A 17,142-nucleotide genomic window follows, 5' to 3' on the forward strand; every position below is an offset into this window, starting at 1 on the left:
TTAAGTCCTACTCAGCTGGGTTTATTTCGTTCTTTATGGATGTACATACAAATGACAATATGTATGGATCTAAAAGCCAGTAAATGGAAAAGAGCTACCGGTTAAAAAAAATATTGTAAATCATAAAAAAATTAGGCTTATTCTACATCACAATAGTTAAATGACTTGCATCAAGCTGATACTGCTGTTCATTTTTAACTGTTGCTGTTAACAACTTGTGGAAAATAAACTTTCAGTGTTCCATTTCTTTCAGTCATTTGTATTGCTCTTTTGCTTCACTCCAATGAGACAATGAAAGTAGTTTGCCCTGTGGTTCAACCACTTTCTACTTTCTAATTCCTTTTCACTAACCCAAAGTCATCTGGTAAATTACAGGAGAATGTACAAATGAATCATGTCTGCATTTTAGGAACTCCTAAGAATATCTGTGCTCAACTAAATTTAGTAAAATCTACCTAATTTTAGTCTGGGGCTTAAATCTGGTCGGCAGGGTTGTCTTTGCATTAATGTGTTGCAGTGTGCTGTAGCAGTGGATCTCCAGCAGGAAGCTGTTGGCAATGGAACCCAGTGCCCACATTGTCCCTATTGTGGAGGTTTACTTTGAAATAGTCTTAGTCTGGGTGTACGTTAGCAGCTGGAGCACATCCATCCACGTTTGGTTTCACACACTCCAGAGGCACTCTGATACTGAAGTATGGCAATTTAGAACCATAGGGAGAGTTGCTTAGAAACATCTCCTGAGGCAGAACAAAACGCTGGTAAAAGGCACACCAGATGAAGTCCAATTTCCCATTGCTTTGTTCTTTCTGTTCTGATGTCCTCATAATTGAAGCACTGATGGTTAAAATCAAGATGAGAAAGGTTTAGACCTCGAAGAGTATAGATAGATTACAGGACATGCTTAGAATCATAGAATCATAGAATCAACTGGGTTGGAAAAGACCTCCAAGATCATCAAGTCCAACCCTTGATCCAACACTGCCATGGTTATTAGGTTGATCATTCGAAGTCCAGAGAGCTTTTAATAGACATTTTCCAACAAATTCCTGAAAACTACTGAAAAAGAAATCTGTGGTTATCCCATGACTGAGATCCATATGTTTTCTGTTAAATTTTTGTCTGGCTATGCTCAAACAACTCTTGCTGTTAGCTTCAGGTAGCAGAAGCAGGTGCAACTCCAGTTATCACAGTGCAGGTTTGGCAATTGGCAGCAGCAGAGAACCAGCTATCAACTTATACAATTCTTTTCAGCCTGTACTTTTCCTCTTTCCAAAGCAGCAGGTTTCAGCTGCCCTGACTGTTCTCTCCATCTCCACTCTCACCGTCAATGAAGAACGGAGCCCTGATTTTCATGGCTGAATATTTCAGCGAGTACCACATCCCATGCCACGTAGACCAAACCATGCCATCGTCATGGGAGCCCTTGTACCTTCCTCGTCTGTAGTATCGTCCATTGAGGTTTGCGGCATGGCACCTTGTGACGATGTAGGAGAGGGAAAAAGGGAATTATGCTTAGCGTGGGAAGATATTGCATCATTGCAGTGCAGTACAGTTTTCACACAACATACATTTAGAAATACCAGGGTGGGATGGAGATGTGGTTAGTGCACTTAGTGGAACCCAAACAAGTATATGGGTCATACTAAAGCAGACACACTAGTCACAGAATTCAACCTGTAGACTCCTTCAGGTGTATTAATTACAGACATTATAACCACAGTGCCTAAACAGAGGGGTGTAGTGCCATTTGTTAGGCTCTAGCTCAAGTGTAGGCAGCTCCATATTGACACTTAAAAATGTAGATGTCTTTTAATGAAAGTGAATCCTACTATTGATGTAGCTTCACTGATTTCAATTGTTATGTGATGAGGGTCTGGCCAGAGGGGCTCATCCTGCAGTAAAGCAGAGAAAAACTCAGAGTGGTGTGCCCATGGTCCCAGGGCAGGTGAACCTGAGTCCCTGCCCATTGATGTGTGACATATGCCCAACTAGCAAATATACCATAACATCTGTTATGGGATAGCTCACCCCCTAGACATGCTCCACAAGAGAGAAATGTCCTTTGTACATACTTCAGCTTGCAATGGGTACAGTTGTTTTCTTTTCTGGAGTATAACCCAAAGCACTTTTAGGAATTTTAACTGGGCTTTTTTCCTTCCAGGTCATTGGCCCCTATGCATTTGTTCTGACCCGTTTTCCTAAAGTGAATACAACTTACCTGTGGCCCATTTCTTAAAATGAATTCAACTTACCTGCTTTGCTATAATGAAAGAAGCAGTTTGCTTTCCTTTGAGGATCTGTAGGTGTGAACATCTTAGGTTTGGCTTTGCAAGGTGGCAAATGAACACAGCAACCTCCAGCTGCTGTAAGGCAGGCAAGTCCTCTCAGCTGTACAGCCACCCACACTCGACTCATCCGAGAGGAATCAGCTATTTTCCATACCTGTTAAACCACCAACCGCCCTTATTCTCTGATGCACAGTTGCCTGCCAGGAATCGATCGTGATCCTTGTCAAATGTGGTGAACTGCATCCCTCTATGAGAGGCTGACCACTGATCTTCAAAATTGCTCCCAGCAGACAGAGCGTCGCCAGCGTTACCAGAATATGTGCCAAACCATAACCTGTAATTGTCCTGCAGGAATATGTAACACATGTCTTTGATATCAGCTCATTCTGTCCTTCCTCCCATTCTTGAGATCAAATTTGCTCTGGCCATTTTATCCACTTTTGAAGTCAAGGGTGACTTTTGTCTCCGTGCTTTAATGATCCTAGTGCAGATCAATGAAGGATTTAAATTTCCAGAAGGGATTGCTAATTAGTGCTGCTGCTACAAAGGGCTTCAGGTTTGTCGTGGTTCAACAACCACTTCATACACTCTACAGCAAGATGAAAGGCTCTTTCTAGCTGACCAAGAACAAACTTAGCAAAAAACTCTGCCAAGTAGTTGCCTTCATAAACTGATCAGTTGTTCAGCTAGAATAAATTCCTAGGCATTTTGCTCTTCCAAGGACTAGAAGTCATCTGATTTCTGGCTAAATGGTCTGGTCCTGGTGGGAATAATTAGAATAATAGTTCCATTGTGCACAGCTAACAGGTCTAAGAGACATTTGATTTGAGATGGATGATTACTTTTGTGTTGTGGGCTTTCTCCTGTCATCATAGTCCTCCTTTCTTTATGAAAAATGGCAATAAGGTATTAAAATGAAGCTGTTCAAACTTTTAATAAGAAAGCTCTAATCACAAACTGAGCATAATGTGTACATTTCTGGAGCAGTGATGGAGTTGGTACTAGGACTGGTCCATGCAATGGAACTCATGTCCTTGTTTATTTGGGCTACTTGCATGTGGTGTTCAGAAAGGCAAGCCTGCAAAGAACAGCACCTGTATGGAGCAGGATGCTGTCTACAGCTAGGAAGCAAACATGGAAATACAGGCTGTTTCTGTCTTTGGGCTTTCTGTGTCTGTAGCATGAGGTGTAGTGCTACAGGTACCTCTTTTCAAGATAGGAACTTACAACTGCTCTTTCAAGGCTTTGATTAAAGTTCACTGTTTTATTTTAAAACAAGGTAGAGAGGGTTTGTTCTGGTGCTTGCCTTTTATGTGACAGTCTGAAACATTCCCTTAGGAAGTAGGAGAATAGGGTTCCATTTTGTTGCAGAGGTTCAAACCCTAAGGGTCTTCTCACTCGCAGCAGACTTTTTTAATCATGAGACTAGAGGCAGGAACATATCTCTGTGCCCTGCAGCAGAGAGATGCACTACCATAGAGCTGCCTTCAGTGCCGCAGCAGAGATAGCAAGAGAGCTACACACATGGTTCTGTCACCTGGTGACTTTGACACTCCACAGTTGTAAGGGAAAGACCCCAGGCTTCTGTCCCTGCTCCCAGGACTGTTTGTCAGTTAGACAAACTAGGAAGCCCAGGGAACCACAGAAGATAACTTTTGCAGAGCTGTAGTTACAAACCTGATACTGGTCTGATGCTGCCTATCAGATGCACCACCCTCACAGACCAAAACAAGCAAGTCATGGTTCTCCCCCTTTCTTACCTGCTCATTTGCAAGTTGGAAATTTTCATAGACTGCGTAACGTCTTTCCCCATTCCAGTCCATCAGTTCAATCTTTAATGAGCTCTCTCCTAAACATAAAGTTGTGTCCTGTTAGATGAACTATCTAATGCAAATTACAAAGAAATCTGTAGAGGAAAAATACTTGGACCTCTAGCAAGTAGGTCATAGATGTGGTCATTGCCCAGCCAGTATTCGTCATTCTTGCCCTGGAATCTCCCAAATCCCAGTTTGTATTCGTCCCATTTCCTGCAGTGAGATACAAATATCAATTTCAGCATGTGAGGGAATTAGGCAGTTTGTGACACTTGGATATGGTAACAAGAAAAATTTCACCTGTATTTCTAGATACTGTTTTCTGAAAGTATCCGACTCATCACAAGCTGAGCTGAGATTTGTCACTTTGCCTTAGAAGTAAGTACAACTCACAGCTTACTTTTTCTCCTGCTAAACCTGTGCACACACATATATTGGGATCAAACCTTCAAACTGGCAGATGTGATGCTCACAGGGTGAGGTTGTCAGTTAGATGAAAAGGGAAAGCAGAAGCTGTCACATTGGTCTTCAGCAAAACACCTGATATTGTTCTTCGCCAAGTCATAATTCACATGATTTATGTATTATCTTTGATATTCACATATACTTCCTGTGTATCATCATTTCCAGTTTTAGTAACCCTGTGTTTATTCCCACTTTCATGTTGCTATTATGGATATTGAGTCTACCTGACCTACATACTAGTCAATGCTCCTCTTGGGGATGTTTTCCATTCACTTGAACTGCCATGGCCAGATAGCTGTCACTCTCTGGGCAAGCCAGCTTAGAGCCAGTTGAGGTAGCTTTGCAATGGACTGAACAGACTTTAAGAGGCACTAGATAATCCCTGAAATTGTGTGTGCTGTGATAGTGAAATAATCTGCATGGGGACATTTCTTCTTTACTGGGCTACCAGAGCATCTCTCCTCCTGTAAATTTCTGTGTGAAAGTCACCTCTCTGGGACTTTGCATAGAGAAAGGACAATCTGGTTTGGCATCTTTTTGAATTATCTAAATACGGTAATAAATCTTACAACATGCTGAACATAATTCCTGATATGGAAACAGGTACGTTCAACAAATCTCAGTCTATGCACTGGCAGCAAATACCTGCCAGTTTGGAGCTTTTGACAGTCTCCAATAATGATAAAACAAATATGCATTCAAATGCAGAAAAGCTATGGAAAGGATATGATAGGTCCAATTTGAAAATGGCCTCTTGCTGCCAGTAGGTACCACCAGATTGCTCTAATCTTAAGTAATCATCCAATATGCAAGACTAATATATAGTCTTGCATATCCTGCTTCACAAGGGTGGGGGTTTGTCAGGCAGCAGGACAGGGGTGGGAACTCTTGGCCTGCCTGAAAGCCCTCTGGATGCAACAACGATGCACCCACCTGTTGAAATTCTCCCTGCCGTTACTCCGCCGTTGGATGACCGTCCACCCCCCTCCATCAGACATGTCACAGTACACCAGGAAAGGCTCTCGGTCTGCTCTGGGCCTGATTCGGTAGTAGCCACTTTTGGTTTTCTTCCGATTATACACTGCAGAGCAATCTAGGCAGAGTGGTATCTGTTTGTTAAATGGTGTGGTGGGAAAGCAAAGGGATATGTGCCACCAAGAGAAGACATCACTGAGAGGCTGTGTGGGACAAGAACACTTGGCTAGCCTGTGTATAGCTATGCAAGCCCTGGAAAATTAAAGCAAATGGTTCAGCAATGTAGTAGCAAGGCTATTTTGCAAATGGCTGGGCCTGACAAAGAGCAGCCTTTACAGCCATGCCTTCTGAGGGAATCATTCCCAAATCTTTGGTGAGATACAGGACAGCTGCAGCTTAGGCTGAGGCTATAACATTATAGTCATGCAGGACTGAAACCATCTCTGTCAGCAAGATCATTTGCAGGGAAGCTAATTTCCATGTGGACAGTAAGGTGACCTTAGTTGTATTTCAGATAGAATCAGGGAACAACAATTCTAAAATAAGAGGCTAAGCTTCTGTGACCAGCTCTACAAGGGCTGTATCAGGACAGAGCCTTTCAGGACCTCAGTGTTCTGCACTTTCAATGTAATCCCCACAAAGGATAAAATCTTGGGCACAGGCAAAGATGCCATTTATGACCATGTTCTCAAAATAACACCAAAGAACATGCATGCCTGTTACTCTCCCACAGAAGTGATGAAGGAACTGAGGAATGGGGAGGCTTGGCTCCTCTAAACAGGTTTCAGTGCCTGCAGCTGAGCTAGGCGCTCTGAAATTCCCTAAGTCACTCAGGGGAAATGGGCTCTTCAAGAGCAGGGCCCACCTTTTCCCAAAGCAGGTGCCTAAAGTTAAGCCTAATGGAAAATGTGAGAGGTGGCTGTTCCTCTCTGCAGCAGAGTCCCAAGTGAGAAGCCCAGCTTCAGGTGTCCATGTTGTGCTTGGATGTTAGCTGCCTAAAGATTGGCCAGCTGACTATTTGCTGCTACCAGCACCACTAGTCAGCTCTTCTCCTTCCCATGTATCTGCATTTTAGAATACAATCCACTTAAAAAAATTTAAAACTTTTAGCAGAAATAAAATATGATACATGAGACACTGTTGGGAGAAATTAACATTATGGCATGTTACTGCAAACTGTACCTTGGTCATAAACTATCAAATTTCCACTGGTTGTGGGTAAAAGAATCTCATGCTGCATGGTCCTGTTGCCTGAGAACAGCCCACTTTTTGTTCTGTGGTAAGTGTTCTCCAGGATGTCCTTCAGTTGCAGGTCGTATAAGTAAAGCAAGTCTTGAAGTTGTTTTAACCTTTGTCTTAAATTATTGTTGTCTAGGAGGCAGATATCTTTGTCCTATGGAGAAAATGAAAGAACCCCCCCATGCTTCAGTCAGTGGTAAGTACAGAGAGGCAGAGAGAGGAGTATCTGTCTCCTCTTGACCCTAACATATCACATTGCCACTGTGGATCAAAATGATTTGATGGTCCTGTCTTGCTAAGATACACAAATCTTGCACAGGATGAGCTGTTAAGTTGAATCCAGTGAAAATGATGTTTCTACAACAACCTTGGCATTGATCAGAGCATGCCAAAAACTTACTTTGGACAAAAATAATTTGTCTTGACCCCCATTAAATGAGCTCAAAGGGAAGGTTTGCAGACTACGAAAATACTCAGATTGATAAGAGGGAGAAAACTCGGCTCTTGCACTGCAGACAGGGCAAAACAGCAAGGTTCCAGAATCATCTTTGTGTAAAACTGGAAGATAAAAGAGCTGATATTTTGGCTATAAAAATATATATTTTTAAAAAAGAGCTTGTTGTTGTTTTTAATTCTTAGCAATGTCAATTCTGTCAGACAGCTGCACAGCCCTTAATGCTGTGAAAACCCTGTATTATCACTACAAGAAGAGTAACATTCCTTTCGTTGCAGGTAGATGTTTTCTTGCTCTACTCTTACAGATCTCCATCCCTCTTGTGAGGGAACATCCATCTCTGTATGACTGGGAATGGCGAACTGTTGAGAGATTGTACAGACGCTAACTGAAACATACTCACGGAAAACCTGGGTGCAGGTGAGCTGAAGCTGACCAGGAGAAGAAGCAGCAGCAACCTGTGCATCATGACACACACTTCTTATAACCTGAAAAGAAGCCATAGATAAGCTGCACTGGAGGTTTCTTTAGTTCCTCTCACCCTAATCCCCCTCACGGCTATGTTAATTCCCCAGAAAATGCTGTAGGATTTGTTAAGGAGGTTGCTTGAAACTACAGACGGGACAAAATCAGAGGAAAGATGCATATTAAGGCGAAGCTAAAGCACCAGTGCAGCATGCTGACAGGGGCATTGAGCCTTAGGTCTGAGCTCCTGATTCCCTGTAGAAATAAAACCCTGTGTGACTTTCCAGCAGCCTCTTCTCCCAAGTGTCCACACAGTTGGGAAGTTACTCAGCAATCACACCTCCTTGGAGCACTCTTGCAAAAATCACACAGTGTTTATTCAGTTCAACCTCCCCAAAGTTACGAAGAATTTTACCTCCTGGGTTGAGCGACCATGGACATTGCCCCTCCTCAGTCCCTGGAGTGGTCTGTCAGGATGGGATTACCTCGAATGCCAAGGGCAGAAGTCACACATATGACAGAGTGGAATGGGATAGTTTTTCCTTGGATTTCAGTGGAAAAGATCTCTGCTGCCAATCTGCCCCAACACACAGATGTGACTTTCACTGGAGAAAAGCTAGAAAAAAATGATAAGTGCTGACACTGGGAACACGCAGTTGAGTGGGAGCGAACAGTACAAATTGTTCCCAGTGCACTTGCATGATGCTTTAAAAAAAAAATTAGAAAAAAAAAATCTGAAAAATAGGCTAAAACCAACCCCCCTGCTTCACATCTGGAAGTGCTGCAGAAACTTGGCTACCCAGCTCTATTCTCTGAGTGACGTGCTTTGTTCCAGCTATGGCTCTACTCGCATCTTTGCAGCGGCTGATGCTAGAGCTGCTTCCAGAGCCAGCAACAGGGGACTCCTCTGCCAAGATGGGCAGGCAGGGCCCAAAGCAAGCCAAGGGAAGATCTCCATGCAAGTCACCCATAAAAGATGTTGTGCAGAAGGATGTCCCAGCACATGGTAATTTTTCAGCTCATAGAGAGCAGAGTTCAATATTACAGCAAGGGATCACTGCCAGCCCACTACCACTAGTGCTGTTCACGCCCCCCACAGCCATGCCAGTGCTGCAGCACTGGTGCTGAGGTCAGAATCAGGCTCCACGCAGAGCACGTGGGTAGAGGCAAAAAGCTAACAGGAAGGATGGGTTTGAGCGACAGCTCCTGAAAACTAGAGAGTGCAGAGCAGAGGGAAAGAAAGCAACTCCATCCATGCCTTTATCAACACACGAAATGAACATACCTGTAACTTGCCTTTCTTCAGACCTCCTTCTAATGAGGTTATTGTCCTTGAAAGTCAACTGTGAAAGAAAGTGATCATAAACCTAGCTGCTTTTCTAGAGGTTGATGAGATTTCCCTCTCCAGAAGGCCCACATCAAGGGCACAGATGAAGAATGTTTCACAGCACCAGGCAGTTTCACAGAAAAGATACTCGCAATTCCTCATGGGAAAGTTAACCAAATCCCGGGTTTTCTGTTGTTACCCAATACTCATCTTGCTGCTTTCCAGGGACAATAAGCGACAGCAGGCTGCTATCAACAGTGCTCTCCAAAGGAAGGGGGAGAAGGTTTCTGCTGCTTGTGTACTATTACCCACCTTATTTGACTAGGAAGCTCAACCAAGGCTGACTTCTTTAAGTGTTTATATGAATCACTCAGTCTAATGCTCCCAGTGGGAATTTTAGCTCATGTTTTAACACAGCCAGGCTCATTTCACCAAGTCCTGAAAGGTAGAAATAACACAGCTTTTCCATTCAACATTCCTTTTGCTGTTTAATCTGTTTTATAAGAACACAGCTGTAATGCCAAAGGAGCTGCAAATCTGAAGCAAGAAGTGAACACGGGGGTATTAAGCAAGATTTGCTATTAGACTGAAATCTCAGGAGGTTTGTAGTTGCGTAACTCTCCTCTGAGCTGGATGATTAGATTTGTCTGTTAACACAAACAAAGACATTTGTGGAAAAGAGAAAAAAAACCCAAACCAAACAGATGGGTGACTCCCTTTGCATTAAGGCCAAAGAATTACAGATTACTTTAAAGAAAACAGCAAGAATGTTCCATTTTACAGAGTGTTTTTCAGAGGAGAGACCATGGGGACAAAAGACAAGGCATATAAACCCACAGTAAACTTCTGTGCTACTCTCAAGGAAAGCAGGACTATCCAGCTACTACCTAGTACAACAATGCTGTTTGTTTCTTAAAAACTGAATTCCTCTTCTCCCACAAGAACCCTGGCCCATTTCACTGCCAAAGGATTATGCAAACAGTGCTTTTCTTCTCACTTCTTTTCTACCCCCAGTTTTAGGCTGGTGTTGACAGCTATGAAATTAAATGAGCGAAACACCTCCACATCTCCTCCTTAGTGGGTACTTAGCCCTTTCTTCTGTCCCTTTGGCCAAGGACTGCAGCTTACAGCAGGGTACTCAGTTACCTCTACTGGAGCACAGGGAGGCTACGCGTCATCCGCCAGGGCTTTCATTCACGCCAGCATTTTTCGTAGCTGGACACATCCAGACAGCACTCGAGATGCTGCACAACAATTTATGCTCTTGCCTAGGAGGCCAACATTCTCACTGGCCCATGAGCACCTCCTGATCCCAGATGGGATTGCAGCAGGGCTGAGTTTGTGGTGGCAGTGTTGGAGTCATGGTGTGGGCAGCATGGTCAGTCCTGCAGCTGTCTGCAGGGACAAATGGTTAGGGAGCATCAGGCCTCATGTCACTAAGTCCTGCTGGTCCCTGAGTAGGAGGGAGAGGTGAAGCTACAGTGCCAATGAGACTCATACATGTATGTTATGTGACTGCAGCTTTGCAGGAACAGGACTCAATCTCCAGCCCTTCTTCAGTGACTGCCAAATCATCTCTCAGAATGAAGATGTCTGTATCAGTCTCATGCTCTCTGTAGGACTCCACTAGTGTTGACCTCACCAATGTCTGCATGTGAAAATCCAGTCGGCTGGAACAGGATTCTTGCATACCTGCTTCATGATTAACTTTTTTTCCCAGGCTAGAGGAAGCTTTAGGAATATCTGAAGCACAAGAGAGGAGTTGCCATGAGGCTAAGTTCACGTGAGGTGGGTCTAGCAGGAGGGTGTGTTCATGTACTGCTTCCACTGGCTTGAAGCTAAAATAATCAAGTCATCATAAAGAATGTGGACACTGTGTGATCACTGATGTTTCCTCACAGATATTGAAATCCCTAGTCAACACGACTGTAAATGCTCTTTTTTTTTTTTTCCTGGAAAACACATGCTTCACACATATTCTGCAGTGCAAATTCCTGTTTAGTTACTTGGAATGAGGTCAAATTCCCTTTTCTTAAGAGAGTCAGTGATTCTTGTCAGCAAATACTAACAGTCTCATTAAATAAAAACCTCCCCACCCTGCTGTCCTCCACCTTCCTTTCAGCAAAAGTATTTAGGTACTGAATAACAGTCACAAAAAACTATTATTCACACATTAAATGCACAGCCAGCACATGCAAACTGGTGAATAAATGTGACTGAAGAGAATGGTTCTGGGGTAGCTCTCGATATTCCTACAGTCATTGGACACTGGGGTCCCTCTGAAAAATTGGCTTGGGATGAAGACATGAAGATGACACCTGAAGGATACGCACACCCCCAGAGTCCAAAGAAACATCAGATGGAAGACAGTCGTGGGATCTCAAAACTCTTCCAAGACCAGTTTCTTGTTGTCTGTTTGTTACAAAAGGTGGAAGGGAAGAAATGAGGCAGACTGCTTCAGGCTCCAAAGGAGGCACAGAGACTGAGGATTTCAGAGCAAGTCTCACTGCCTACCTGTGCTCTAGGAAAATTCAGGGTAGTCTGGACTCAGCTCAAAGAAAAACAGATCATTTGCAGTGAATCCAGGGGCTCTATGCATTTGCATTATTTTTATATTTCCCTATCAAATCCCACCATCCATGAACATCCTGCTCAATGGGAGGGACTGCAGACCATGATCTTTTGCAGGCACTGCAAGTGTGGAGGTACCTACCAGGGGCCTGCAGGCCTTTGATACGTGAGCTAGTATACATCTTCTGTAGGAATCTTGTGCTGCCAGGTTTTTTAAAACAAAGTTAATATATGAGATCTGAAACAAATATTTACTGTTTTTTAATCTAACAATAAAGGGTTTCATCAAAAGTAAGATAAATTTAAGAGATCGGGATGACATCAGAGACCATAGTTTCAATTTATGAAATAACCGAAACTAGTATATGCACATGAGAAGTCTGTGGTTTTTAAGCAAGGAGTAACCACAGAAATCTGTGTAGAAAGAAGAAGTAATAGTGGCAGACCATGAAACATGCTAGATCTGAATGTTTTGATAACATTCAAAGAGCAAATACATAATTCAGTTTAACTAATGAGTCTGCATGCAGCCTATGAGTATCTAATGAGTTGACACAACAAACGTAATTAGTTTGTAAGTTCCTGAGGGCAAGCACAGGTCCCTGCAATCTCACATGGGGAATAGCTATTCCAAAGGGAATTAGTCACAAGACCAGAGGGAATATGTAGATTATCTGCATGATCTTCTACCTACCTCAGGTCAGAGAACTCCCCTGACCTAATTCCCTCCCATTTGAACTAGAACATTTCTTTGAGAAAGAGACATCTTAAATGCTGAAGAACCAGCCACGAACCTTAGCATGCTTCTCCAATTGCTTAATTATTTGCACTGTTAATTATTATTCTTTTTTTGCCCTGAGTCTAAATGTGCCAAGTCTCATCCTGCAGTCTTTTAATCTCATGAGGCCTTATTCTAAGAAGGGGAAGAGTCCTCTGCTGCCAAATGTCTTTTTCCCTGCTGAAGGCTAGGTCTAGGTACATGCAAGCTGTGTGCCTGCTCCTGTCTGGGAACCCAAACCCCTGTTATCTACTTCAGCCGCAGGGGAAAGCCAGCAGGGTCATGGAGTGAGGGGTTGCATGGAGCTTTTCCTAGGCAAGGCTGAGAACCACAGCACAAGCGCATTACACTAGTGAGTAGGGCACTTGGCTGGCATGGGGAGGAACAAGTCCTGCTCCTGGAGTGATTTCATTCAGGGCTGTTTGATGTAGAACGTGTACATCGAAGTGAGAAGATTTGTGGGTGGTGTATGACAGTGTGTGGTGGAGGTGGTCTCAACGGGCATGTTGAGAGGACTGCAGGGACTGCAATCCTCTGCCTGGATTTGGGAGCCTGATCCAGTCTAGGCAGGAGCAAGCAGCAGGGATATGTGGCCAGGACATGAACAGGAACAGAACTGCAGGTTCTGAGGTGATCACTGCAGCCCAACAGAGAGGTGCCAAGTCAATGTAGTTGCCTCAAGGGTTAGGCAGTTGCTGAACAAATACCTTTCTAAATCTAAATGTTGATGGTGTAAGTCTGCTTACACACCTTCTAGGGCACCTAGATCTTTTTTCAGATCCAGCCTTGATTGACTTTAATTAAGTCACTGTCCTGGTTTCAGCTAGGGCAGAGTTAATTCCTTCTCAGTAGCTGTTACAGTGCTGTGTTTTTGATTTGGAATGAGTATGGTGTCAATAACACACCGATGTTTTGGATTTTTTCGAAGTTGTGTTTATCCGAAGTCAAGGACTTTTTTTTTCTTGTCTCATGCTCTGCCAGTGAGGAGGTACACAAAAGAAACTGTGAGGGAGCATATCTCGGACAGGTGACCTGAACTGACCAAAGGGATATTCCACACCAAGAATGTCATGCCCAGTATATAAACTGGGGGAAATTACCTGGAATGGTGACCAGTCTAGACTTGGGAAGTGGGTGGTGAGCAATTGCACTGTGCATCATTTGGGTTTTTTTCCCTGTTTATTATCATTATTTACCATTATTATTTCATTTTACTTTATAATAAATTACTAAACTGCTCTTATCTCAACATACAAGTTTTATTTGGATTCTTCTCCCCATTCCACTGGGGTGGGGCGGGGGGAGAGAGGGACGATTGAGTGAGCAGCTGTGTGGTGCTTCATCTTCAGCTTGACGTAAAAGCATTACAGTCAACCACATTAAGGGCTGTGTAAAAAGTACAAGCCATATTTCCAAACCCAAATCTTTCCTGTTTGTGGACCCAAGGATCTTGCTATTCCTTTTGTCACAGACTTACGTGCTACATGTCACTCACTAATCCCTGCTGTTTGCTCCAGGACTTTTCAGTGTTACCTGTCTTCATCATAGTCACTGATGCTCCAAGTCTGACCTGCACGGTGTTACTCCCTGCAGTCAGGATGACTGTGATTTGCAACACATGAGAAGTTAGTCCAGAAATGCTTGCCAGCTTTTCAACATGTACACACATATGCCATGCAGGTGGCAGGTGACTTGCAGCGAATTAGTGGGACTGTAAGTAGACTAAGGATTTTTTGAAAAGATGTTGCATGGTCCTTCAGGTACTGAGAGATGAAAAACATCATCCTGAGGTCTTTTGTTCTGAGATGGACAGTGGATGTAAATTACAATTTACTCAGTGCTAGGCAGTTGTTCTTAATCTATCCATCCAACCACTGTTCCAACCTTTGTGTCAGCTGCAAACTTCATCACTCAGGATTATATCTGGGCCATGGTTTAAAACAAAACAACACATTAAACAGTGTAAGACAACACCCAGTCCCTCTTAGGAAAAGAATTGCTTAAAGATGGTTCCTTTTTCAGTTATTTTAAGACTAGTGTGCCTGGTTTACACTAATGTGAACCAAATCGAGTTTATATTCTTCTACTTTTTAAATCAAAGTCATTTTCTAGCCAGCTGGTTGCTTACAGAAGCAACAAAATACTTTTATTTTAGCAGTAAAACTTGCCATCTTGTTTTAGAAATATGTTTGACACAATTACTTTCCTTAATCCCATGTTGATTTGCAGTAATAACAACAACAACTACAATTATTATTACCACTACAACTAAACTTCTTTAATATTTTATTAATCAAACCCCTCTGTCTACTCTGTTCTCATTTCTCCTGGGAGCAAAGCCAAGCTGATAATCTATCACCATCAGGTTATCTGATATACCTGCTTTTAATATTGGCAGAGAATTGATTTTGTACCCACCTATCTTCATACTTCAGCTATTCCAAGACTTAATAAAATTATAATTATTTTTCTTGTCATTCTCTCTTAAAAGTATCAGATACAGAAGAGCCATACCTACCAATTTTAAAATCTGTCAAGTTAAGAGATTCTGTTTACCACCCTCTCTGTTATTTTTGGAATGTAAAGTATGTCATCAGCGCTCTGAGAAAGGCATACTTAATCCTACTCTTTACCCACTATGTAACTGGATTATTTGCTGAACATTTCAATATTTTCTGCATTTTTTTGAAAATTCTGCTATTTTAGACTGATGAATAATCATCAAAGGATCAGAAATGGATTCTAAAGGGTTATGAAATATCAGTATCATGAGTTAACCAGCAAAATATAATGAAAATTATTTAAAAGTCTTGAATTTAAAAACCAGAATAGCTTCAATGCTTCCTTTTTACTTCTAGCTTTATGAATCTTAGATCTTGTTCCTATGCTTTTCTCCACCAACTGAGAGCTAGAAGTATAATTTTATTAATAAAAAGGTTGTGTTTTTATTTTAGTCGTCTGACTTCAGAAGTTAGGGTTTTAAGAAAAGAGATCAACCACCAGGAAACTCATGATGACACATGAGAGCTGGCAAATTTTCTACAGCATCACCAATGCTGTAAGATTAGTGACATTGAAAGGAGAAGTTAGTGACAATCAGTATCACTGGCAATGGTTAAAAAGGGGAAAAACTGGGTTTCCTTTTAAAGTGCATCTGCAACCTTTAGAAAGCTGAAGGTCCTGGAATTCAGTCTGGTTGCCAAACTGGAAGCCTCCCACCTCCAGCCCCTCCTTTGACCGGTTGTTACAGGTTGTTCTGTGAGAAGTATTTGGACAAGGCTCTCAGGCACATGGTGTGATTCTTGGGGTGTCCTGTGCAGGGCCAGGAGTGGAACTTCAATGATCCTTGTGGGTTGCTGGCAATTCAGGATATTCCATGATTCTATGTTTCTATTATTTGCTGCCACTGTCTGTACTAGCTATTTACCCATACATTTATATATATATATACAGATTTAGAAGGGAAAATTTCTATTTAGTCTGCTGCCCAGAAAGGCTTCCTATTCTCATCATTCATCTTAAAGATTTTACTTCTTCTGGGCAGGGAGCATCCTGAAAATTTCCTGCATCGGTTAACCGCATCTCTGCTGACCAAGCCCCAGCAGCCATGGGAGCAGGCCCCAAAAGCTCGCTTTGAGCTCCCTCTGCTGCCGACCATCCTGCAGAAGGCCTCTCCAGCGCAGCCCTGGCCTCAGTAGCAGGAGCAGCACTTTTGTACCGTGGGATGATCATGGACTGCTTGTCACTTGGCTGTTGGAAGCGATGAGGTAGGCGTGAAGCCTCTGCAGAACACAGGGTAACACGCTGCATTCTGGAGGCTCTGATTCTGCAAAAACGTAAGTGCTCGATGCTGTGTGAAAACCCCAAGTGCTCAGTGTGATGCATCTGCACTGGATGGGAACAAGTGGTGCCACAGGCTGTGGGGGCCTGGCTGGCCCACAGTCCCTGCCGGACCTCTGCCAGCCCTATGCTGAGCGCAGCCCCACAAAGCTGCCATGACACGGGAAAGGCATTAAGAGGCATCAAACCACAGCAGCAAAGTTTACAAAACCCAAGTGGCCAGGGCTCAGAAGATGGAGGATGGCCCTGCTGGAGTGGGCTGGATGGAGTTTGGTGGGCCAGGGGCAGCATGGCCCCACACAGAATCATACAGAATCAATTAGGTTGGAAAAGACCTCTGAGATCATCGAGTTCAACTTATGACCTAACACCACCATGTCAATTATACCATGGCACTAAGTGCCACGATCAGTCTTTCCTTAAACACCTCCAGGGATGGTGACTCTACCACCTCCCTGGGCAGCCCATTCCACTCTTTAATCACACTTTCTCTGAAGAAATTCCTCCTAATGTCCAACCTGAACCTCCCCTTGCATAGCTTAAGGCTATGTCTTCTAGTCCTGTCACTAGTTACCTGGGAGAAGAGCCCCCCCACCTGGCTACAACCTCCTTTCAGGTAGTTGTAGAGAGAGATAAGCTCCCCTCTCAGCCTTCTTTTCTCCTGGCTAAACACCCCAGCTCCCTCAGCTGCTCCTCACAGTACTTGCACTCCAGACCCTTCACCAGCCTTGTTGCCCTCCTCTGGACATGCTCCAGCACCTCAATGTCCTTCCTGAATTGAGGGTCCCAGAACTGGACACAGTACTCCAGGTGTGACCTCACCAGTGCAGGGTACAGTGTGACAATCACAATCCTGCTGGCCACACTATTGCTGATACAGGCCAGGATGCCACTGGTCTCCTTGGCCACCTGGGCACACTGCTGGC

At 43.4% G+C, this 17,142-nt stretch overlaps 1 protein-coding gene across 3 annotated transcripts; it reads right to left on the bottom strand.

Moving 5' to 3' along the window:
- Positions 1–9,242, bottom strand: LOC103762453 (fibrinogen-like protein 1). 3 transcript variants are annotated; one of them, XM_018071304.1, is made up of 8 exons: positions 8,986–9,242; positions 7,639–7,723; positions 6,725–6,935; positions 5,501–5,660; positions 4,218–4,315; positions 4,049–4,137; positions 2,443–2,633; positions 1–1,474 (listed from the first exon to the last, which is right to left on the bottom strand). In XM_018071304.1, the coding sequence occupies exons 2-8, from the start codon at positions 7,702–7,704 to the stop codon at positions 1,285–1,287; spliced, it is 1,005 nt and encodes a 334-aa protein (XP_017926793.1). In that variant the 5' UTR covers positions 7,705–7,723; positions 8,986–9,242; the 3' UTR covers positions 1–1,284. The 3 variants fall into 3 exon arrangements, with proteins under 3 accessions (XP_017926793.1, XP_008927372.2, XP_017926794.1); XM_008929124.3 differs by lacking the exon at positions 8,986–9,242 and adding an exon at positions 8,116–8,269; XM_018071305.1 differs by lacking the exons at positions 1–1,474; positions 8,986–9,242 and adding an exon at positions 8,116–8,272 and having other exon boundaries at positions 2,254–2,633.
- Positions 9,243–17,142: the final 7,900 nt, after the last annotated feature.

Source organism: Manacus vitellinus, unplaced genomic scaffold (assembly GCF_001715985.3).
Source record: "Manacus vitellinus isolate BGI_N305 unplaced genomic scaffold, ASM171598v3 scaffold_2_pilon, whole genome shotgun sequence".
In the NCBI taxonomy this organism is placed as follows: Eukaryota; Metazoa; Chordata; class Aves; order Passeriformes; family Pipridae; genus Manacus; species Manacus vitellinus.

Coding starts and splice junctions, on each gene's coding strand:
- LOC103762453 (XM_018071304.1), bottom strand. CDS start 7,704: ATGATGCACAGGTTGCTGCTGCTTCTTCTCCTGGTCAGCTTCAGCTCA. Junction 5,661..6,724: donor TTTGATAGTTTATGACCAAG/GTACAGTTTGCA, acceptor CACTCTGCCTAG/ATTGCTCTGCAGTGTATAAT. Junction 2,634..4,048: donor TCCAACTTGCAAATGAGCAG/GTAAGAAAGGGG, acceptor ATATTCCTGCAG/GACAATTACAGGTTATGGTT.